The sequence below is a fragment of the Ciconia boyciana genome, chromosome 2, assembly GCF_034638445.1.
Source record: "Ciconia boyciana chromosome 2, ASM3463844v1, whole genome shotgun sequence".
In the NCBI taxonomy this organism is placed as follows: Eukaryota; Metazoa; Chordata; class Aves; order Ciconiiformes; family Ciconiidae; genus Ciconia; species Ciconia boyciana.
The window spans coordinates 146,572,117-146,597,382 of NC_132935.1; the positions used below are offsets into that span (position 1 = coordinate 146,572,117).

At 40.5% G+C, this 25,266-nt stretch overlaps 1 protein-coding gene across 2 annotated transcripts in view; it reads left to right on the forward strand.

Moving 5' to 3' along the window:
- Window positions 1-320: 320 nt before the first annotated feature.
- CACNB2 (calcium voltage-gated channel auxiliary subunit beta 2) overlaps window positions 321-25,266 on the forward strand; it is a 261,310-nt gene continuing 236,364 nt past the window's right edge. For both annotated transcript variants that reach the window (XM_072854405.1, XM_072854406.1), the window contains exons 1-2: window positions 321-620; window positions 12,312-12,404. In XM_072854405.1, the coding sequence (XP_072710506.1) occupies window positions 525-620; window positions 12,312-12,404 (189 nt within the window). In that variant the 5' untranslated portion in view covers window positions 321-524. The remainder of the gene's footprint in view (window positions 621-12,311; window positions 12,405-25,266) is intronic.

The window sequence follows — 25,266 nt, forward strand, 5'->3', positions numbered from 1 at the left end:
CGGCGCACACCCACCCACCGGCCGGGCCGCCCTCCCGCGGCCCGGCCGAGCGGCGGGGAAGAGCAGGGCCTGGCGCCCGCCGCGCCCCCAGCCCCAACTTTCTTGCTCGCCCCTCCGCCGCGGCCGCGGCCGCGCAGCCCTGCCCTGCCCTCCCCTGCCCTCCCCTCCCCGCCGCGCCGCGCCCGGCGGGGAGGCAGGCGCCGCCCCGCGCCCGCCGCCCGGCCGCTGCCGGAGGGAGATGCTCCCTGTCACTTTCCCTTTTCCCCACGCGCCGCCCCCGGCCCTCCCCCCGCGCCCGGCGGCGGTGCCCCGTCCCCCGGCGCCGCGCCGCGCCGCGCCGCGCTGCGCGCTCCCCGCCGGCAGCAGGCAGGGCCGCGCCGCCGCCCGCGTCCGCCCGCCCGCCCCCTCCCCCGGCATGGCCGGGCGCTGAGGGGCGCCCCGCCGCCCCGGCTCGGCTCGGCTCGGCTCGGCACGGCTCTGCCCCGCCGAGGGGCTCGGCGCCCGGCCGCCCGCTCTCCTCGCCAATGGTCCAGAGCGACATGTCCAAATCGCCTCCCAGCCCGGCGCAGGAGGTGCAGATGGAGCTGCTGGACAACCCCCTGCCCGCGGCGGCGGCGCAGGTACCGCGGGGCCGGCGGGGCTGGGGCCGGCGGCCCGGGGCTGCGGCGGGGAGCGGGGCGGAGGACGGCGGGGCCGGGCCGGGCGCGGAGGGCTTCGCCCTGAGGCGGCGGGCGGCAGGCTGGGGGAGGCGGAGAGGGGGGCGAGGGGGCTGCCGGAGCTCCGCGTCCTTCAACTTCGGCTGCCCGCCGCCGGAAAAGTTTGCCGGCTCTCCTAAGACGCCTGAAACCCCTGTCCTCCTCCCTGCCCCCAAATGCCATTTAATTAACGCGCACAACGGGATGCTCTGTGCCACAGAAGCTTCGTACGTCAAAAGAACCTTGCAGTTGTCTGGAGGGTGGATATATAAGAGAACGTTGCTGTCTAGGTGCTCTCCGTGCATGTATTACAGGTTACGGCTGTTTTTCCCTGCTCCAGTAACCTGTTGTATCTGTACCTGATGCTTACCACGCACTGCCGAAACCTTCCTCATCTGTTACACAGGCTGGTAACAGTCTGTGTTGATGGGGGAAGGCGATTCAGGCTGGTTGTTGAGCAGGATTTTTGGGGAGGCTGAAGGTGTTGGGCACGCTGCAGATTTCAGCTGCTCCATTACCGCGCAGAAGGTGGCTGTACAGTCATCGCTGAAATTTTAACAACTCGGTCCATGTGCACTGCGTTCAGGTGGATGGATGAAGAGAAGGAGACAGGGTATGGATGTTTGCACGCTTGGTAAAGACTTTATATTTTGAAAGGTGGCTCCTGTTTAGTATATGAATGTTGCATAATATCTTCGAGTTTGCAATAGTTGGCTACAAAGACTTATGGTGCTATTTTTAAACCCAGTAAAAGGGTGGTAAAATCTGATTGCGTGCGTTTTAAATTACAAACATGCTTGTTCTTGTTAGGACAGAGTTTTTTTTCCTTTTGGGGTGGCAGTTTTTATTGCTGCTGCCAAAGCTATCTCTGATGCTTTATTTTCTTTGAGAAGGTGGTCCAGTTTCATCACAGAAGTGCTCGATTGCGAGAGGAAAATGCTGTCAGTCTGTCAAAAGACTCGCTAATTGATCTTTACTTACTGGGGACCAGTGACAGCAGAACAAAATCCAGGCACTGAAACAGAGTCTAGGTTAAGCTAAAAAAAAAAAAAGTGTCTCTTTGGATGTGAATTTGACTGCAGCCTCCAAGTGCAGAACAGACATTTCAGTAGGGCCATATGTTTTGCCAGCTTCTCCAGAAGCAGTGGCAAGGGAACTAATTTCTGACCCACAAATCCCCCCTTTTTATATCTTTTCAGCCCTAAGCACAGAATCGGCAACTGTCAAATCATATGGTGCCTCTCTGCTGTGGACAAATGTCAAATACTGATCATAAAATCGATTTTCACCCCGTCCTTTTAACTAGGCATAAAGAACCTCTGTTTAGAGAGGAAGGATAGTTTGCTAACTCCCGTGTTATTTATGTTTCAGGTAAAATACTTATATTCTCTTTTATAGAACTGGTTTCTGAACACTCACAGACAAAAAGATCCACTTTTTAAGATAGTAATAATGCAGCTTTTTAGTTCAGGGAATACTTTTCAGTTTTTGGAACCAAAGCCATTAGGCAAAACAAGAACTGTATCTTCACCATATACACATATTCTAGTCATACATAAACCTTTGGTGTAGAGGAAATAAGATTATGGAAGCAAAAGAGCCCTTTGTCTGAATAATAATGTTAGTTAATTCCTTAGCATGCACTGCATTGAGAGACAATTATTCTGATTTGAATTTTTGCTCCATTAACATGATTTCGAAAAAAATCAATATTGTAAGATCTTGCTGCTTTAGAACATACTCGCAGTGATAAGGAGAGGCTTAATGAGAACATGTGAATCATCAAGTAGATTGCCTACAGGTACTTCAGTTATGCCCACCTCTATCTTTTTCTCTAAGGTACTTGAGTATCAATCCTAGAAACATTTCATGCCAAGTAATGCGTCAGGAAAAAAAAAAAAAAAACAACCAGCATTCGAGCTTATGGAGTGATATCACTCCTAAAAGTATTCTCTCTGAAGTACTACTTCTGGGAATTATGATTTAGCAAAATGTAATTGAAGAGCCTTTGTAGAGTTGTAACAAGCCTCAAAATTTCTCTTATCCAAGAATTTTATTTTTGCAAAGCTGAGGATTTCTTTTAACCTGGCTGTACATCATGGTCGATAGCTTGGATCATGCCTGTCCATCGATTTTGGCCAAACTTGTCACCACTTGGCAGGGGAGTGAATGTAGTTAACACTCTGGAAGTAATTACTCTTAAAAGGTAGTTAAATGTGTGAACTGTTCCTAGAGAGCCTCTATTTCTTATTTTCATAATGCATTTTCCTAACAAGATCTGCAAACAAAATTAAATCCCTTTACGTGTTGATCATGACAGTTATACTGTACTCTCCCTGGGAAGTTCTTTGCAATGGGGACAAGGTATTGGTGTGTTATTCTGTATTACCTAAATTTGGTGGCTTTTAGGTCCATATTACTGTAAAAACATAGTTTTAGGTACTCGCTGTGATCCTAGTCCAGATGGGGTTGTGCTATAGTTTCAGATGTCCAGTTTTATCCAGATGAATGCACATGCTGACAGTTACACTGTGGAGTTACTCACAACGTCCAGGTATATGTCAGTGCAAAGTGGTAGTTTTAGGTGTGGCCCTTTTGTAATCAAATCAGCATTTGATTTTCTGAAATCGTAAAACAAGCAAACTCTGTTCAAATGCATGAGTGTTTGATGATCAGTATCTGTTTTTTAAAAAAATCAACTCCAGTCCTTTTTTTAATTCTTTATTTCAAGAACCCCTTCAATCTAGGAAGTTGAATTAGTAGAATGTTCAGTTTAATCGTTTTAATTAACTCAGATGCTATGCTGATTTGTTTATAGTATATTACAGCATAGCATATTAATGCCTTTCATGGGAGCTCTTGGCCTCTCTTCTTCTATTTTCCCTCCCTCCCATGTAATTTTTTTCAGATCCTACTTCAAAGTCCCTCAGTCCCCAGAAATCATTAGATTCAATTTCTATTGCTATTTTCTCATCATAAAGCTTCCTGTGTTGTGTCATAGGAACAGTCATAGCAAATCAGATCAGTAAATTATAAGAGATGTTTCAAAGAAAATACAATGAAACCTTGTATCAAGCAACTACAGACTACCTTGTGGAGGGAAAAGGTATCTTACCCTGGATGAATTCTTCCTTATTCCCCATTATTTTCCTCCTCTTCTTTTGCTTGCCTTCTTATGCATCACCTGTCAATGCAGGTCCTAATAACCTGACACATTTTAAATGAAAACAGTTCTCTTGATTGTTTTCTTCAGCTCTTTCACTTGCATTTAGATTTCCTCTGTGCCCTGATACTGTTACGTGCTTCCCCCTTCCAAGTCTAAAGGCTTCATCATCTCAGGAGCTTGTCTCCAGCTGGTCTGGTTGCATTGCTGAAGGTAAACTGCAGGCATGGGGTTAGGGACAGGCTTGTTCAGTTTTCCTTCTGTATTGACTGTGATAGATGTTAATGTGAATCTTAGATTAATGTGCATGTGGTGACTCCAGAATATCAGCTTAGTTATTTGGCTCTAGCACTGACTGTTGTTCTTCCTGGATCTCCAGCTATCTTTTCAGTTGCATAGCACCATCACCTCACTGCCTGTCTTGTGGTAATGAGGAATGGAAAGAATAGCCAGAGATTTATTCTCAGCAGATTAATCACACTGCCCTCTGCTGCTCTCTTTCAGCTGAGCTGATTTATCACAATTCATACCATGTTTACCTATTCTTCAAACAAACATTTTGCAACAGTGTATTTCCCAGTACTGGCTTGCAAGAATACTTTGTAAGCAATAAACAAACAAAATTTATATCCCTTTGCTTACTTAAATAATAACAATAACCATTCATTGTAGAGGCATGGAAGGTTTTACTCTCTGCTGGCAGCATCCCTAGAAGCCAGATCCAATGTGGCAGCAGCTCAATGGAGTATATACAAATGAAGAAGAGATGAAATCAAACTCCATTCATTGGACTTCCTCATGGTCCTCAGCAAGAGGTAGTATTTTCACTCCCAATGTGGTAACCCCCTTTCAGTGTTGTACTCCTTACTGACAAAAATAAATTTTAATAGTCCTTCACTAAAGAAAGCCCTTCAAGTTTCAGCTGTTAATTTTCTGGTGGTTCTTTTCTGCTCCTTGGGTTTGTTTTTCATTGTCCTGAATTCTATCAGTAATAGGTGATGTTGCATGCTCATCTCTTCCAGAGACATTTATTTGCCACTTGGGTATTACACATCATCAGCATATATGGTCTATAATAATTGTATTTTACATTTTCCTAGAGTGTAAAATCCCTCTGAAACAATTCAGCAGTTTCAGTCCTACCTTATTTGAGTATCTGGTAACCTTCTTCTAGAGACGATCTCTGTTTTTGTCTTGTTTTGTCTCTAGGTTTATAATTACAAACTGTTACGGATGAAAAGTTCCTGTACTTTCCCAGGCTGGCTTCTCTGGAGCCTCAGTTACTTTTCTTCTGCTTCCTTTACTCAGTTCTTTTCTGTGCTGGGATAGAAGAGATTCGAAATAACACAAAGGAACCAAAATCAGCCTTCCTGACCTCCAAGGGCTTGCTTTAGTCTCTGTTGGCAGGGCAGCAGACCCTTAGCAGTGGGAAGCTTCCCCATAGTTGGCTGTTGCTCCATGAAAATATCTTTCTGTCATAGAGTCAGATCTCTTTTTCTGTGTGCTTGTGTAAGAGAAATACAGAAATCCATGGAGAGCAGGTGGGGCATGTAGGCACGTGGCCTACAACTGTAGCTGCCAATCCTAAAAGGCTGCAGGAGCCACAGCAGGGTTTGCACATGAGCTTCAACACCTACTGCTGTTGTGTGCTCCTGTTTTGCCGAGTTGCAAGCAGACATCTTCATCACTGGTGTTACCGGGAGATGTGCAGCAGATTTGCACTGAGGTGGGTTCCCAAGCCACTGGAGAGGAGGAGAGCAGGCCGAGTCCCCTACTTCTTGTCTGACGGGTGGAAACTGCCGGGTTCTGAGGCCAGGGTGAGAGCACTGGAATATGGCTTAGAAGTGTAGGAACTGGTGAGAATTAGGCTATTTCTAGCTGCAGTACTGGCAAGGCTTTATCACAGGCCAGCAGAAAAGAACATCAGAGATTTAACCCTGTTACAGATTTCTCAGCAGAAATGGGTTTTCCTTTTTTTATGGGGAAAAATGGAGCATCTGTCAAATACTTATTTTTGGATTATGTATGCAAGTTTGGATAAATAAATTATTTGTGGGTTGTTTTTGTTGTTGTTGTTTGGATGGATTTTTTTCTGGTGTAGGTGGAATATTTTTATAAAAGGACTATGGAATGGACTTAGCAGACTCATCATTGTAGCTTGTGTGAACTCGATGACTGTATATGGAGATCCTCACTTTGATAGCATTCCTGAAGGGAAGTCTTGTCTTTTCTGAATTGTGTCCTGATAGCAAATGGTGTTTGTTTGAAGAAATCCAGGTTTTGAGACCTAACCTTGGGATTCTTCTCTGCTATGGGGACATGAGTCTGTGCTCCTCAGGCAACTCCTTCACTGAAGGTATGCCACAGGGCTGACTGCCTGTCACAGGGCTGCACTGGTGTTGGTCGTGTAGGGTGACCTGAAACCCCAGCCCTGAGACAGAGGCAAGCCAGGATATCTTTCTATGTCCAGTATTGCCCCCTTGTCCCCATTGCCATTATGAAATGCCACGAGGTCTGTGTACGTCTTCCAGCCCTTGGCTGTACTGTCAGAAGGCTGACCACCCCTCACTTACAAGATTAGTGTGATTTGTGGTGCAAAGATCAGAAATATTCATGTCTCTTTCTGTAGCTGACCCTTTATATCCAAAGATGCGCAGTTTGCATTGTTTGAGTGTGGGTGTGGGGGTTTACAGTTATGCAGCTGATGGTGGAGGCTGCACCACCCGGTAGCTGGAGGGTATTGGTTCTGGGTGGTGGCAAGCCTGGCCATTGACCAGAGAGGGCTCAGGAGGTCTGACCAACAGGAACATTCTGTTGCCTTGTTGTAAGGAATTGATTAAAGTGGCAATTCCTTGTTTTCCTAAGAGGTGGATGGAGCTGGATGTGCATGTTCTGCACTGTCCTGGCATGCTATTCTTTGCCTGGGACATAGGCATTCTAAAAAATCTTTTAAAGCCTTTGCATGGGAAGGAAAAATGCTTAGTGCGCGCTCTCATTTCTGACTTTCCTAGCAATTCTCTAATCCTTCAGGGGGTTGCTCATTTACCTTTAGGTATTCTTTTGATCCTTGTAATTGGTCATTTGTTCATCTGAGATGGTGAAGCCTCATTCCAGCTCTGAATTTTTATTTTCTGTTTTTGTTCTCTCCAGTTCCTTTCTTGCATCATTATTTCTGTTTTGAGACCTGACTCCACATCAGTGACTCTGCTGCCTAAATCTTCTGCACCTTTCCTTTATTCTTTGAATGAGACCAGTAGGATAGTTTTTAAGGGTTTATGTTTACCACTAACGATGATATCAGTCTCAATGACTGGTGCTATTTTACCCATTATAATTAGTAAAGGTTCAGACTCAACCCTGTGTATACTGCTTTTCTCTGCTTTGCTGTTAAATACTATTGGAGTGGTTACTGGTAAAGGGCATTTTAAGACTTTTACTGAAGAAGAACAAGAAGACTTTTGAACAAGAAGAACAAGAAGACTTTTACAACCAGTTCCCTGGTTGTAGATACTTGGTCATTGTAAATGTTTTATATTCCCTCTTCCAGATCATAGTATTTTCCCTACAGGGATAAACTATGCCTTCTGCTTGTCGTGTGTGTTAGAGGATTAAATCTTACGGGTGCATGCCTTTCATGCATTGAGGCAGAACCTCATTAAAATTAAAGGGTTTTACTGAGTGACATTGATCTCATCTGTTTGCAATAATGAGTAATTGTATATGAAACTGTTAATTATCAGGAAACTGCTACGCATGCCTCTAATGCTTCATATGATTCTCATATTTTGTTTGATTAGATGGGCTGAATAAAGGTTGCAAAATGTATTTTCACATCAGAGTTGGAAAGCAGAGTCTTTCTTTGCTTAATCTTAATAAATTAATATTATATAAAATAAATACATAAATCTTAATAAATTAAGACTTTGTTGATGAAATGTTTTTAATGAGATTACTCTGGTAGGGCTTTCTTTGGGGTTTTTTTAAGGTTTCACATTGTCTGCTAGGTATTTTAAGAAGCTGCAGAACCTAAGTGCGTGTGTTGTGTTTCTCGTCTCTGGCAACTCAGCCAATTTTAAAAGAACTTCACACATCTGACTAATAAACCAAGCTACAGTTTTGATCTTGTAAACACTTACATGTATACGTAACTTTATTTGTGTAAGATGTTCTGCTGAAATCCAGTGAGAATGTTCCTGTCAGCAAACTTTTTATATAAACAGGCTTGTTCGCAGTGCTGGGGTTGGTTGTATTAAAATCAGCTGGGGCAAATGATGGTATGCCATAGGCACCCGGTTATGCTGGGTTTCGAGATTGTTACCATTGGGTACTGTATACTGGGGTGCAGAGACTTTTGGTCCCCTATGGTTCTGTTAGGTAGAGCTACCGTATAGGTTGAGAAAGACTGCCCCGTGTTGCTGCTTTTACTGGCCGATGTCCGCACGTTATGATTCAGCCCTTTATTTTTAGCTGCCTAATTGCGGCTGACTGCTGCACACAACACAGATAAGGCAGCTAATTTTAATATGAAAATCACAGTAACATATTGAGTTCATTGTGAAAAAAATTTTTTTTGTTTTCCAGAATTGAAAGTAACTGGTGGTAGTGGGTTTGGTTTTTTTTGTTTTTGTTTTTTTTTTTTTTTTTTTTTTCACAAAGGTCTTGTTCTCGCATTAAGCTCTTATGGAAAAAATACACTCAGAGAAGCAAAACATAATGAATATGACAGGATGAATATTCATGATTCTCCACATGACAGAGATATTTAATAATTTTTACAAATATGTAAGAATCTGTTTTGTTTATGGAAGACTTATCTCATTTTTAGAAGAGAGTTTCAGATATTTCTGACTGTGGGAATAAGCTTGAAAGGCATGGAAGACAAAAGTAATGTCAGATTAGCATCCTTTAAAATAATGAGAAGAGTCATCATATCCCACTTTTCCCACGTGCCAAAATTGTCCCCCTTTCCTCTGACTCAGAGGTGGTCTGTGCGCAGAAGCAGCTGTAAAACTGACTTTCCCTACACTGTGTAGCCATGGCCTCCCATCATGTCAACTGCTTTTTGTGTTTAAAGTTAGTATTTAGCTTGTACTTCTGAATAGTTTCACATATATAAGACTGGAACAAAAATGTGCATGCTGCTATGCACAAAAAAACCCCCTAAACAACTGAAAAATCAAGGTAAGTTTCAGTTTGAGCTGGATTTGCTGTGTGATGTTGCCCACAATCAATGCTGTTAGGTGTTGCTATGCAGGTAGAGAAGTGTGTATTTTATCTGTGCTTGTAAGACGTTTTTATTCTGCTCTTGTTTGTTTTATCCTCATCACTCTAGACACAGTCCCTCTTCTGCCTTTGTAGTAATTTTTTGCATTAGAAAACTGAACACTATGATTCTGTAAATAAAATAAATATTGTAGAAACTGGGTACAAATACAAAAATATGACTGTGAAAGAGAATATGTGTATATTTTTTCTAGGGATTACAAAATACTATACTGTACATTATTTATGAAGTTGCCTAGATAGTGTGATCTTTATGTAGATGCTTTATATTCTTGAGCTGCTCTGTGAATGTTTTGAATTCTTTATTTTTTTGTAAGTATATTTCCATATTCTTCCACAAAAAATTGGAGAAAAGAGGGTCAGAATGTTGGTGGGTAGCTACAGTCAGTTACCTCTGTAAGAACCATTTTTAAGAGGTAAATTTAGATTGAAAGATGTTTTATTTGAAGACTACTGATGTCAAAGATACTTTTTATGTATTTTACATACCTTAATATTATATTATATTAGATGGAATATTATACTGGGTGGAAAAAGATTGTTCTCATAGGACTGTCTATTCTAACAGTAACTGGAAAATGTTTGGAATAATTTGCTGGTAACGGTGGTTCCGATCTACTTTTTATTCTTATAGATCTATGAAGACCTTTCTACTCTCACAAAGTTCTTCTGTTATCAAAGATCCTTTTTAGAAATGCAACCATGTAAAGTCATTCCTCGTTCAATTTTCATTTTACATTTTGTGACGTACTGGGTTACAGTTCTAGACTCATTAGAAAGTCATATTTTCATCCCCATAATGTGTAGTATGCTGATTTTTATATAGTTCTGCCTTAACCAATGAGTGTAGTATCAGTTCATGTGCCCTTCAGAAACTTATTACATGGCTTTTTTACAGTTTTGTAAAAATCATATGAATTTGGCAAAATATCTTTCCCATGAATCTATATTTTGGGGGAAAGTCATTGCTTTTCTTGTAAGTCATTGTTAGTTCAGTGACATAACAGATATTAAATTATTTTTGCTGAGAATCAGTGTCAGGCTGACAGATCTCGTTACTTGAGTCATTCTTTCTAAAAGATTGGTATAATATTAGATTTCTACTAGTGCTCTGAACTTCCCCGGAGTCAACACTAATGGTCCAGATACAGCCTGAGACTGTTCTCGTGCATCTTGTGGTGGCAAATTACCTGGATTTGTCAATTTAACAAATGATCTGAAGTTAGTAGTGGTTATCTGTCGTCCTCCTCAGTTACTCTTAGATTGCAAAATATTCCGTCTTATTTATGATATGTGTTACTGCTAAGAGCTACAGCTCAGATTTTCAAGTCATGATCTTAAAAACTTGCCAGTATGAGGTTTTAAGTGCGCCTCCGAGCCTGTGCTGGAGCCCACCCTCCCCTACCATGAGAACCGACAGGACGCAGCCCCAAAGCTCAGGCGGTGCTCTGAGGATTGCCCAAGCCCAGAGAAGGACATGCTTTATGCAAAAACCCAGGCAGAGTTTTATCCCAGGGTCTGCTGGATCAGGGCCAGGTTGTCAGGTGTGTTGTGTTGTAACACATGCACAGCCACGTTCTCCAGTAAGCTGATCATAATTTTCTCACTGTGCCTAAACCCAGGACTGACAGCGGCTTAGGGCCAAAAACAACAGCAGGATGCGGATGCATGGACTTGGAATTCTAGGAAATAATAGTGGATAAATAATATAATTTTAGTGTAATGTTTTGAGATAGTAGCACACTAGCACCTTATTATCAAGAGGGGTTTTGTTGTTGTGGTATACTTTAAGGAGAACAATGAGATTTCTGTAAAGGAATTTTTATTCTTGGGAGAAGGATTGTGAGATAGTATTGGGGAGGATATGAAATTACTCTCTGAAAATTTAGCATGTAGGTGATGGAGGCTGGTTGTGTTTGGTTTTGTGTTGTTTTTTCTCCCCTGAGTTATTGCAGAACTCAAAAGTTCAGTGCTGAACGCAAGATGAGAGCTAAGATTGGGAATAGGCCAAGGCAGACCTTGAAAGTGAAGACAAAGACCCTGTTTATTTCAGGGAACTGTGGGAGGTATTTAGAGACAGGAGATGTGATCCAGAGAGATGGATTAGTAAAATGACCTTTACAGCAGCATGATGAGCGAGGAAAAAAATTGCACTTATCAACCTCAAGGAAAATAATGTTTGAAGTAGTCAGGACATGATTTTGATGTAAGTTTAGATGAATTTAAGCAATGTGACTAGATAGGAAGAGCTGTCTCTTAATGTAGTTGTGCAGAACAAATCTGTGAGATTTTGCTATACCTGGGAGGGACACCCTGGGAAGGGTCTGAGGTGGTGTCATGGCACAATTTACAGTCACCACAAAAGTAAGTGGTTGCAAATAGCATAGTTTTAAACTCTTTCATGTTTTTTGAAATTTGTTTTATGATACTTATTGATGGTCCATATTAATCGCATAGAACAAATAGCTTTTTTTGGGGGGGCTGGGCCATTTTCTGTGTTCCTAAACCGTAGTTTAATAATTTCTTCTTCAGCCAACCATTGCTTTCTCCTGGTGTCTTTTTGATTTCCGAATAGAATTCCTAATAAACGATGCTTTGCTTTTTAGTTGTATATTATCCCTTTTCCAGTTACATGTTTAGTCCTTTTTTTATTGTTATACTGCTTTTACTTACTTTGACTTTTTTTAAAAAAATATTATTATAAATTCTTCCTTGGTTGTAAGTTTGTATCTGAATCAACAAGTTGTTGGTCACTTCTTGCTGTTTAATGTCCCTCAGCTGACTTGGCTCATAGCTGTGATGTATTGGAGACTGCTCCAGTATCTCCTTTCCTAGCTCATTTATTTAAACTAGCTGCAAAACAAACTGTACTTTTTAATTATTGTGACTTGCATGAATAATACTACAACTATAGAAGTCTATAAATGCTTCTCCAAACCTGAATGTGAAAAACCCCCCAAAACAATCAGGGCTCAATTGGCCAAGCCTGGTTGCGTTGGTGAGCACTTGCGCACATAGTCCCATCAGTTCCTTACTGAATATGTGCTTATTAATTGGCATGAAGCTGATCGTCTGAATCCCTGCTAGTCTAGGAGACATTGGTAATGCTTGTACTGAAAGCTTTCTGTGCAACACAAACTAATGCTGTTCCTCTAATCTTTTTTTTACAGTCTTATGGTAAAGGGGCAAGAAGAAAAAACCGATTTAAAGGATCAGATGGGAGTACATCTTCTGACACTACCTCTAACAGTTTTGTACGCCAGGTATGTGTTTTTCAGTTTTTAAAAGACTGGATGACTTGCTGATGTTAATGTTCAAGTAATTTTTTTTTTTTTTTGGTAAATTGTCAAATCAAAGAGTGATACTGTAGCTTGAGAAATAGCAGAAGTCTCTGCCGGCACAATGAAAAATATTTGGTTGCTATTGTTTTGATCTTGGCAGAAAAATACTTTTTCATTTCTTATTCATTTCCATGTATAGTAGTTTTCATTATTTTTGTTACTCTAATGCCGTCAGGTGATTAAAGCTGGAGGAGGCAGAGTCTGATGGGAGTGCCTAAAGTGGCAACATTTGGGAGAAAGCATCAAAACCCTACCAATGCTCAGGGTTTTCTTGCTTAAAATAGTGCTGTGCGAGGCAGTGTTAACTTAGATGCTTTCCTCCCACATCCCAGTGTTATTTTAAGGCATGGGTTGGAGGGGAAATCCCTGGCAGCATTTGTGCCCATCGCACTGATGCTGAAAGGCCTGTAGAGGACGGAGTGGTGCCATAGGCTCCCGTGACCTGTGCCTACATGTCTCTCCCTCAAAGGGGGAGACCCAAGTGGACTCTCATGGGGATTCCAGACCTGTGTGGGTCCTTGGAGGACAGCTCAATCTGGCCAACAGAGGTGACAAAAAATGCAGGAAAGGGTATCCAGAGCACAGGATGGTCTTTGACTGCAGAACGGTGCTACTGAAGCTGTGCTTTTATGGAAGGAGAGTGAGTTTTGATGCGCTTATGGTTGACAGCAACTTGGAGAGCATGAAGGGTAGCCAGAGCATCACGGCGACTGTGCCTGTGCAGAGTCTGAAATACAGTTCTTCATGCATTGGTTTTATCAGTACACATCTTCTGTTTGCAAAATTCTTCTGCTTTGTCCTGCTGTGATCATGTTAGCAGGTTTTGTGATAGGCTGTTGATTTGATAAAGTCAGGCCCCTATTACATTTCAGTGTCTGTTGGACATAGGCGTGAAATATTAATTGATCATGGGAGTTTTTCAGTGGCAGTAAACAATATGAAGGCAGAAACCCTGCATCAATAAATTACTTACTTGTAACATTTTGTCCTGTTTAAAAATACTCTGAAAAAAGCAGTCCAAGTAGTGTTTGGGAGCAGCAACAGGATCTCCCTCTTCCAAGGAATCTTTGTAGGGAAATCTGTGTTGCTGTTTTCCTTAGCCCCTCATGGATCTTGAATTCAGTCTGGCACACTTTTAGCAGAGTATGAGTGTTTATTTTACACCGGCTGCACAAGGTTCTTTGCCTTTCTTGTTTACCTAAATGAAGTCTGAAGTTGGTCTCAAGTATCTCTTCTTGCTGTCATGAGGGGGAGCAAGGCAAAGAGGATGTAGCACAAGGAGGTGGATTATCAAACTACATATAGATGTTGAGGTGGACTCCTGTAGTCAGTAGAGATCTGGTTGGCTCTATAGACTGTGGAGCATGATTTATCAAATCTTCAAAACAGAGATATAAAACAGGGTTGGTGAGCTACAGTCTAAAAGTGTCTATATCTTTCCCAGGGCTGTAAAGGGAGCATAGGGTGTGACTACCTCAAGTGTAGATTTTTACAGAAGAGATTTATGTATTTCCCTGAAATAAATCCAAATTTAGTAGTTACTCAAGTGATATAATACAAATGACTGAAAGGTGAAATAGGCTTCTGCAAAAACCCAGAGATTTAATAGATTGCTGAAGCAAAACTCAGTTTTGAAATGGTGTTGTCACTGAAGATAATGAAGGGATGTTAATGGATAATTATATGTTATGTGACATTGTCCAAAATAAATTTAAAAAAAGAAAATCATCACAAAACATTCCTGGTAAGTAATGCACAGGCAGAGCTGTTCAAATTGTAGGAGATGTATGAGAGTGTCTCATCACAGTTGCTGCTGAGAGGTTTATTTCAGAGCTTGGACTGCATCTTCAAAAGGCTTTCCTGCACTATTCTCCTCCTGGGACAGCTTGGTTTTCTCCTGCACTAAGGAATAATTGCCACCAGCATGACGAGGGTGCCCAGTGCTCCAGATAATAAACAGAACGGGTGCAGTCGCTTTCTGCTGGCTCAGCTGCTGTGCCCTTCCCGGAAGCTACCTTGGTGCTGCATATTGCTTGTCTCCATCTTTCTTGGAGGACATTTTGCATGTTATAAATGAACATAATTGTTTTGCCATAGCCATTTGTTTGCAGGAGAAAAAGTGACTCCAAGAATTTGGTGTTTCCCCTGCGATGGGTGAAAGCTGCAGAAAAGCAGAGCGGACAAATGAATCCAAACCCAGTAGAACCAATGACGCACCCGTTTATTTTCCATTATTTTATTTTGGTGCTATCTTAAAGTCAATTTTTGCTTGGAATGGGGTTTGTGGGTTTTTTTGGCAGTGCTTTTGATCTACACATGGGATACACACAACCTGTTTGTTTCAGCGATGCTTATGATGCTTATAGCTGCCTCTTTTTTTTCCAGCTTCCTTTTTTCCTCCCTTGCTTCCTGTCTCCTTTCACATTTACTTCTTAACTTGTCCTGCAACTTTTATGTGCATCTCTACAAGTATTCCCTTCTGCACTCAAGAAGGAATCCTGGGACTGTCCTGAACATTTATTGCTAAGGTCTGCCTACATTCCTCATAAAGAAGAAAGAATGTTTGGAAGGTGCTTTTGTGCATATTTAGCTGGCCTGTCCTTAAACTGGGAGGGCTGCGAGAGGCATGCAGGTTCTTGTCGCAAGCATCGATGGAAAGCGGACATTTCCTAACAGAGACATATATTGGTGCTGGATAAAACAAGACAGATATGTCTAGTCCTAAAGAAATGTTATGCATGTGGAAGGCAGTGGGAGGTATTGTGCAAGAGCAAGGATATAGTATTCAGCCCTTTGAATCCACGGAGCTGCTGGCCATTTAAGTTAAAGCTGCTGCAGGAGGGAGGGAGTTAGTATCTATTACTTACATTGACAAAGCTTTATTATGTCTGCGTTTTACTATTTCCTTAAGGACATATGCACCTCTGGCTCCAATGTGTACCTGGCAAATTTCCTGCAATGCATACCAAATGCTGCAGTAGTAAAAATAATGCCAACTTAGTTTTATTTGAATGAGAGAGAACAAAGTAACATTTTATTCAAATTGCTTGAAAATTCCTGCTGTTGTATAAGGAGAATGAAATGCACTCTGCACAGCCCTGTGCACAATGATCTTTTCCGTTTAAATCTGGTTTTCAGCGTGCTGAAATAGAGCAGAGCAATCTATCCAGTATTGTTTCTAATGTATATAAAAGAAGCATTAAACTGAAGCAAGAGCATTTATATATATGTAAAATACAAATTTAAAAAAATGTTCTTTTCAATCCAGTTAAACCTCCTCTGTACTGTGAATTTTATCTATTGATATAGATTTTTATTTCTATTTTTTACTTGTGACACTGTAAAACCAATGAGATTTTAGGAGAATGTTTTGGATCATGTTCTCTTTGTTTGTTACAAAAAATTGTTTGTTTAGTTTTGTCTCCAGAATATTATTGATGATGCTGGAGCTTAAAAAAATAACAACAACTTGGCCTTCCTTTCACTTGCCAGCAGCTACTGCTTGACTTTTCAGTAGCAGGAGAGGGAAGAATTTTTCCTCCCCTCTGTTGTGTTGTGAAGTTGTATGGGCAATTAAGCAGTGTATTTGGAAAGCAGAAGCATCATTGCACACCGATCAGCTCCTAACTGACTTTAATCAGTTGTCTTTAGGGAGCTAAAGAGCATTGTGTTATATATTTTTCATAATCTTTTTTGAGCTTTGGAATGATAAGCAGCTTGTTCTTAGGGTTAGTGATGAATTGGATCTGATCTCTACTTGCTGCCATTTTGACTGATGCATGGCAATGATTTTGTTCCCAAGGGTTTTTTCAAAATACGGATCAGACAAAATATTTTGCAGACAACACCATGGCACTTCCCAGCAACATTATTTTAAGCAAATTGCATGTTCTGATAGCATTACATATTTTGTGGTTGCTCTTCTGGACCTGTCTTTGTCAAGGTTTTATTTTAAATCCTAATGATTAATCACAGAGGCAGTCTAGGTTGTTGGGATTTTTACGTATTGCAAAGGCAGATTAGATTGTGAAATAGACTGTAGACTATGGACTTGCTTACTAAAATATTTAAGGTTTTACAAATCTGGTTTTTTGCCTTTAAATATTGGCTTGATGCCTGTTACACTGTGTTCACTCAAAAACACAGCTATAAATAATATGTAGGGAATTCATTATTCTTCTACTTTCCTCTAAGGACGTTTGCCTAGCTGTGTAATTACCTATTGAATTTTATGAATGGTAAAACTAAGATTTGCACTAAGAAATGATTTGAAAATATTGACTTAGTTTTGCTCATAAACATGCCTCTTAATCTTGAGTTCACCAGAGAACTGGGCCGTGTCAGAAATGTATTCCTCTTCTTTTAATTGCCCTTTTTTTTTTTTCCCCCAGATATAGAGCTTAGCTTTGATTTATTTTTTTTCTTTTTCATGAGGGGAAGAGCTTATGTATTCAGCTCATACATGCAGCCTGCCAGTGAGGCAATGCATTTACAGGCTGAGCTGCAAAGAGCTGGTGTAGAGCGGGCACGGATATTAGCTTTCGTCTTAATGCCCAGTACTAACAATCTTATGCTGAAAACCTGCTTATGCTTTCTCTGCTAGGACTATTCCTGCTTCTTGAAGACTTTGTGTGAACAAGATTGTGGCTATCCAGAAAATCTAAATAAATAATTAAAAAAGCTCATTTGCAAATTAATATATTCTTACATCCTTTGTGTGCCTCTAATTATGAGACATGTTTGGCTTGTAGAGAAAAAAGGAGCTTTTCAGACTTGCCTTTAGCTTTTACACATAACAAAATGAGGTATGTCAGAAATTTTTAGAGCTATTGTGCAAACACTGATTGTGGTACATGAAAATGTATACCTTCTGCTCCGCTTAATTTTCTCGTCTTTTATTTCTGGTGCTAATGTCTGGGCATATTTTGTTAGGTTCAGTTTTTTTCTGGTCTGATTCTGCTGATTTCACTGAAAGCCACAGCAGTGATGCTTGTGGCCTGTGCTTGCTGTTGTGGTTGCATTGAAGCCTTACGCAAGTGATAAGTACTAGAACATCTGCTTATTTGAAACACATTAGAACTGTTATTTCGTGGGTTTTTAATTTGATGGAATTGTGGTATCCTATGTTTTTCACTGTGAATTATAAGTTTTTGAAGGAAATGTATTGCACTTGGATAAAGCCACCTTACGCTGGGGTTGGTATATGGAGTATGATGTCTGTACTGCTGTGTTCTGGCATTAGCAGGAGCCACCAAACTTTGCTGTTAAGGCCAGTGTGTGACCTTAAATCATGGACAGGCAATGTAGTTTCAGGGTGATGTGCTGTTCGTATCAAGCAACGTTAATCAGTTTTTAGTCAAATCCAGTGAGTCTGTATTTGTTATGATACAAAATTAGGTAATGTCTCTAGGAGTAGCACTAGTATGGGAAAGTGACTATTTTTTATGTATTTCTTGCCGTATGAAGTATACCAAGTTCACAGCGGAAGAGTGGGCGAAGCACGTAGAGCAGTGTAGGGATTCATAAGAATGTGTCAGTTCAGCTGTTGATGTAGAGTTTCATTCATGGCTGATATCTCAGTTCCTCAGTCATGTCGTAAAAACCAGCTAGATGGAGGAGTGGGAGGAGGACAGCTTTTAGAAGAGGCCTGGACTGGGAGCGTGTGGCTGGAAGGAGGAAGGGTGGAGGGAGGAGAAAGGGACTTTCCCTTCTGGTGGCAGTTGTGAAGCTGCACTTTAGGCTCTGTAGACATGGGAAAATCACATTAGGCTAATTGAGCTATACATTTCCTCAGCTGTAGTAAGGGTTTGAAAAGTCTCCTTTTTTGGCCTGGAGAGAAAAGAACAGATGCCCCTATAAAGCATGGGATTTTGGCACGCGTGACTGGAGGGGAGATGGCTGAGAAAAACCCAGCAGAAAGGAAGTTCATTTGCGGACTTCAGTTCTTTCATGGGCCCTTTTTTGCCTCAAATGGTTTCTAAGAATAGAAATCAAAATGCTGCCATGTGTTTTAAAAAAAAAACAACAAAAAACCCAAAAAACCACACACCCTCTAACCAAAACAAACAGGCAAAACATCATAAAACTCTTCTTATACATCCGTTTACTCTTTTTGTAACAGGGTGTGAGAAAATTACAGGGGGGAACAACTAAATGTAATACTTTATTAAAAACTGAAGGATATGAGCCCTCCTTATAGCCTGTTTGATGTTTGCATGCAGCTGAATTCAACACATCCTTTTCCAAGCAGCAGTGGGAACCATGAAATTTTGAAGATGGGGCTCATATCTAATGGCTGCTGAGATGATTGCCAGTGTTGCTTTTGAGCTCGCCACGATGATGGGTAGGTGTTGCGAGATGTCAGAGAGGACATATGTGGCCTCCTGAGAGGATGTGGGGAGATGCGAGCCCTGAGGTGGGAGGTGGCATCCCCGCCGGTGGCAGCTGCTGGACCTTCTCCTTTGCCGTTCCCGTTGCTGCTGTCTCATGTGTGTCCTGGCTACGTGCTTCTCCTCTGGGTCTATCAGGGAGAGGAGAAATGGGGCTTTCCAGCTGCTCAGGAACTACCACAGCCTGTGCTCAAGTTCGGCAGCATCAGATGCGTCCCTTTGTACTGGAGCGTTCGAAGAGTGCGACAGGATTTGTGTGTCCCTGAGCCACGTGGGATTTCTGCGGGTGACAGGGCTGCCGCCGTGCTGCAGGGGAGGAGGAGGAGGCAAGGGCTCAGCTGCTCAGGCAGGCAGAGGTGTGAGGGTTTTTTAAGCAGTTAGGCAAACTGATGGAGGTAAAGCATCATCTTTGCAAGTTTGCTGAATATACAGTTGGAGACTTTTCCATCATAGTGCATGGCATAGGGAATGAGCAGAAAGGCTTAAGCCTAACTGTGTTTTTAGGCTTTCTCTTTGGCCAAATATCTTCATGACTGGCAATTGTCCTCTGGCAGTCTCTGTCTTGCAGTTTTGTGCTAATCAGAGTGTGCTTTGCATGAGCTGAACCTCTCAAAGCCTTACAGCTGCACCGAGAATCTCCTTGCGTGTATTTGTTGGTCTTTTGGGTGGGGTATAGCGGGAGCTCCAAGAAAAAAACTACACAGTTGTAAACAGTTAAGATCAAAATTAGGAAGAGAATTGAATGAGAATCAAGTGTTTTGTTTTGTCCCCTGCTTCTCCCAGGAAATTCACTGCGGTTTCTAGTTCTTGTGTGCAGCATTGTCTTACTCAAAATAATTTTAAGCATTGTGGTGAGATGCAAGGTTCTATTATATGCTATCATAGATGGCTTCTAGTTATAGTTAGCACAGACATACAAAGTATCTGCAATGGGACAAGAGTTCCGATGCATAAATTTAATTATAGCTAATGAAAAAAAGTAAAAAATAATTTATGAAGAAAAATACAGTATATTGACAACTTTTTCTTACAGGCCAATTTAGTTGGAGTGGATGTGTTTTGGGGTTGGTTTTTTAATTTTTTTTTTTTTAATGGAGCAGTCCATTGGAAATTCTTTAACAAGGCCTTAAAATATAGGGGTTTATTTGAGAACTAAGGTGGTTTAAGTCACTTGCAAAGTTCAAGTTTATATTTATATGTGAATGCTATAAACATAGCTGCTGACTTAGCTCCTTTTAAGGAAAATTAAATCTGAAATGATTTTTGGCATTTTAAATATTGCATTCAGAGCTTGCATTTATGCTGTATGGTTTTGATTGGGGACGAATGTCTAACAGAAGGGAACAGTTTGGTCCTCTGTAAAGCAAATGTCACCTTCCACTCCAAAATGCAAGCAGTTTCAAGGGAAAATAATTGCTGGTTGGCCGATGTGCAGCAAGCTGCTTCAGTTTCTCTTTGGTGTGGAGCTTGGCTGCTCCCAGTCACTGGGAGGGCTCAGGGAGTAAAGAAAGGTACTTTGCAATTAGCCAGAGGGATGTACTGAATCTTTTGTCTTTCATGATACCCCACCAGTACGTTCCTGCTCAAACTCAGGAATGTTATACCTCACTAAGTAGATATATTACAACATATACAAGTGCCATTTCTGTCCAATTAGTCATGAAGTTGCCAGTTTTATGGGCAGTTGCAGCAGAAAGCTGTCTTTGCTTGGGCTATGTATTTAGACAGTACTTCCAAAACTGATTATATATTTCTGTAGATTTGAACGTTGCTTTTTTCGTCTGATCTCATTCAGACTTTTCTTTGCTGGAATATCAGGTTCATTGAAAAGCTTCATGCTCCAGTCCTTCTAAAATGAATTGTAAATCTTCAAACAAATTTACAGTAAAGCTTTTTTTGTGGCCATTGAATTACAGAGTGGCATCCGTGTGAGCACAATTAGTGCACATTTTTTCACTGATGCTTACATAATGTTTTAGTTCCCAAATATGACTGGCCTGAAAAATAGTAGGACCTGAAACAGTCCTAGGTATATGAAAAAATGGAAAGCTACTCTTCCTCGAAATCTGATATTGTGGGATATCTGAATTCTTCCACCTCTGCCAAAGGAGGTCATTAATAATCCTGCTGAGATGTGTAGCGTTAATTCTAAGCTCCACATAAACCTGTAGCAACCTATATGATAAATGATTGTCATCAGAGGGTTTACCCGTAGGATAATCAAGTCTTGGGTAGGAAAGAGAACTGGTTCTTGCAAACAAGTGAGGAGCTGAAAGAGGGGAGGACAGGTGAAGTGAAAAAGGGAGAAAAATATCTCTATATGCTTTGATGTTGCCCTCCTATTGCCCCTAGTGATATTTTTGAGTTTTCAGTTGTTTTGCAGATTGAACTGGAAAATATTTCTGAAGTCTGGGAAGGCTGTTACAGGATGAAAACTAGACTTCTGCATTTATGCTGAATTAGCTTGAGATGCTATGTCTTTTGTGTTAGAAATGCAGCTTTAAGCCATGGTTGATTAGTTGGCTCTCAAAGGTCTGCTTATCAGATGCTACTTTTGGAGGAACTGAGTTGTAGGCAGGTGCCATTGTTCCTGTAGAAACAGTGAAGCATGGTTAGTTGGGTTTAGTTTTCCTATAAATTATGAAAATTATAGTATATGTTCAGTAATCTCCCCTTACTAGTTTTCTAAAAACATGTTATTGCATGCATAGCTCTCTGAAAAACAAATCATTCATTGTCCACCTTCTTTGACCTTATTTACTTTTTAGGAATTCTTTTGAAAACAGTAATGTGTCAAGGAAATGTTTGCTTATAATAAGAAAAGATTAAAGATTATTTCAGCCTTGTCCTTGAAATAATTGCTGAGGAAATTGCCAGAGTTAGTAATAGAGTATAATCAGAAGTTGATTGGTTTAACTTATCTCTTCTCAACATTACCTACAATTTGTCCATCATCTGCCATTTATACTGAAATGGAAATAAAATGCTTTCTTAATCTGCTTGTATTCTTAAATAACACGCTAAAATAATATGTTAAAATGAAATTGCCCATGATTTTGAGAAATAATGTTTGAACTTCAAACTACTCCATCAATAGTTTGAAGATATCAAAGGGTAAAATTTACAAAATCTTCATGTTTCTGTTGTTATCTGAGAAAAGTGAACAGTATTTAAAATGCTGTTGCAGACCTGACAAAGAAACGAAAGCATGTTAATAGATTTGACCAACTATGCTGTTACTATACTTTGAAATCTGAATGTAGAAAATGAGTCAACAGCTTATATAATAAATAAGTGTGGTGATAAAGTGTGGTGTTGAGATAAAGCCTCCGAATGAAATGACACAGCCAAGTGGAAGAGAGACAGCATCAGTTTGAGGCCTAAGAAGCAGTGATTCATTGGAGATAGTCTGGAAGAACTGGCAGTGTGCTGTGTGCTTTTTTTTTAATGGAAACGACTTAACTCTGGAAGGTTTAAGATTTTTCTAATCTTATTTGATTAACTGCTCATAAGCAAGAGCTACTTAGACCACTACTTAAATTTTTTGCACAGTGTTCAGCCTACGTGTGATATTTATTTATTTTAGAAAGACTGCAAGCAAGTTAAAATATCTTGAATTTGCATTGTTAGGTAAAATATTGCTGAAGGTTTTGAAGAGATAAACTGCTTGGAGGTTATAATGCTCTGTCAGCAGTTTTGCAGAAAATTTTGGGATTACCTCCCATAGGTAGTGTTTGAACTTAAAGAAAACTTATATACATTAGCAGTATGCAGTTCTTATTTGAACCACCGCTTATATCTGTATTTCGTTTTTGAAGTGCATGCTTTGCCATTCTCTCAGCAGTGCAGCCCTGGCTAGCTATGGCAGTTGAAGCCAGTCACTCTGCCAGTGTCCTTGTGGTAGACAGTGGGCGTGAGAAGGGCTTGCGCCAACCAGTCAGCCATAGATTAGGTCATTCTCCCTTCCTCTACTCTGAGGCAAATCCGCTGATACCCATTTTATGATGCTCTGATGCCTCTCTCTCTTTGCATCTGTTTCCTAAAATCCCAAGTTAAACTAGCTAGATAATTTATTAATGCTGTATTAAAACTTCTGTATTGGAAGTTTTCTGTTTACCACAAAACATGCTCTTTCTTAAACCCGAGTGACTAATTCTAAGTCTCTTGAGCTCGGATGCAGGCAAGGGAGCACTGCTAGTGAATTGAAACTGTGCAGGGGAACTCCACACATCCAGAAAACATGTGATTGCCAGGTCCATGTCAAAGCTTGGAGTTCATACGGGCCTGCATCCAAGGTTTTCACTGAGATATGCAGAGCATCTGCTCTGAACTTTGAGGTATCTAATTCTCATGTGCACTAAACTAACTTGTAATGAAAAGTATTACCCTCAGGTCCAGGTCTACAAACTCCTGAACTTCTGCATGAACCAGCACGTCTTGTTAGGAGTCTACCTGTGAAGAAGATTAATTTAGAGGAGGAGTCCAAAGTAAGACCTCTTTTTTTTTTTTTTTTTTTTTTTTTTTCTCCAACAGAACAGTGGCTTTCCTTTTCTAGTCCGGCTCAAGAGTCCCATCTCAACCCAGTAGACTCTTTTGTGTTTATTCATCTCTTAGCTCAACTGTATGGTTTTTTGCATCTGCCTGAATAGCTTGTCAAATAGACGCAACTAACATGAATCCTGCAGAAACCCTCTGAACAGATTATGTGAGCTACTCTGTCTTGAAAATGAGCCAAGAAATGTCATCTTTCTTCCAGTGGGGCTGGATTCTTTTATTCCCACTCACAGCTAGGGTCTCTGGTGGCACACTTGAAAATGAACAATCTAAGCCACAACTAAAAAATGTAACAAAGGATTGAGAAGCAAAGCATATTCTGTACACTGCCTGTATTATATCTCCTAAATGCAGTTTCCTTTATATGCAAATAATACCCGTTAACTGTTTATGAGCCACAGTCACATTTATTATAAGTCTCTGATGAGAGATATTCCCTAATTTACAATAACTTGTTAAAGTTTTGTTGGTTGGCTGCTCTTGAATGATGAAAAGAATATTTTTTAAAATTTACATCTAAGGTTTCTGTAAGTTTTCTTGATGTATACATCCCGTGTTAACTGATGGACTCATGGTCATGACTTGTGGTAAGGTTTGTGGGCTTCATGAATATGGTACTGACCAAGAGGTTCAAGACACTGTGAGGGACTTGTCATCTCGGTAGGTAAATGAATGCAGAGTGCTCACAAATCTGTCAGGTCAGTGTAAGGATTTATGAGCTGTTCTTTACTCCATCAAAATCTAAACTCCATTTCTAAAAAGAATGGAGTTGTATTACCCAATAGGTATCTCATATATCCTTAGCAGGCCACCTTTTTTTTTTTTTTTTTTTTAACCCTCTTGGAACTTGGCAAAGTTTTCTAGAAGGAAGTAGTAAATTTAGAAAAGATAGAAATAATTCCTTTGTTGTCTGCAACTTAGCTTTTAGATCGCTGTTTCAGAGATCCCTGTCTCTTATTTCTGGCAATCATTTAACTTTCTTCAAGTATCTGTAGACTGTCATCATCTCGGACAAATGGATATGTGTTATAACAACACTGGGATAGTTTACATACACCTTGCCTATTTCCACCTGTCTTCCATGCTTTTTGAAGGACCCATATCTGAAAGACTGATGTCATAAATAATTACTTTATGATACCAAGAGAAAGAGTTTTAATTTAAACACTTATTCATTCCAAAAGAATAAAAAAACAAATAGTGTTCATCTCAGACCAAAGAAGATCTGAAACTTTGTGAAAAAATAAAACTCTGTGGTTACATTTGCACTACAATTCTCCCTCTAGAACCTGGAGACTTCCTCTGAATCTCTCAGGACTGTGTACTTACAAGTATTGGTAGTTCTAGAAATCTTACATACTTCCAGTTTGGTCATGAACATTTTAAGTAGAAAGGTTTTTTGCTATGGATGTATATATAAAAATTATATATATAATTTACACATATTTTACATGAATCTATAAATCAATATCTATTTATATCTATACATATAATGACCAAACTCCTGGCAGTCTCAGGTACACAGCAGTATCACATTTTATCCTTCCTGCAATTTTCACTATTCAGAGGGCAGCTCAGAACTTACTTAACTGGTCCCTGTTAGATGCCTGAAAGTCAATGTGGTGAAATCCAATTTAACACAACTTCAGAATTTGGCATTTAATCTGGTATTCTTCTTTCTATCAGCAATTGGCTTTCTACTTTGGCAGGATTCATCATGTCAGTCCAGAGCTAAATCCTTACTCCATGCTCAGGAAATCCTTTGGTCTCCTTTGACATGTGATGTCATGCACTTTTTGTTATGCTACACCTTGTGCTTTCTCACAAAGCAGGGTCACCTA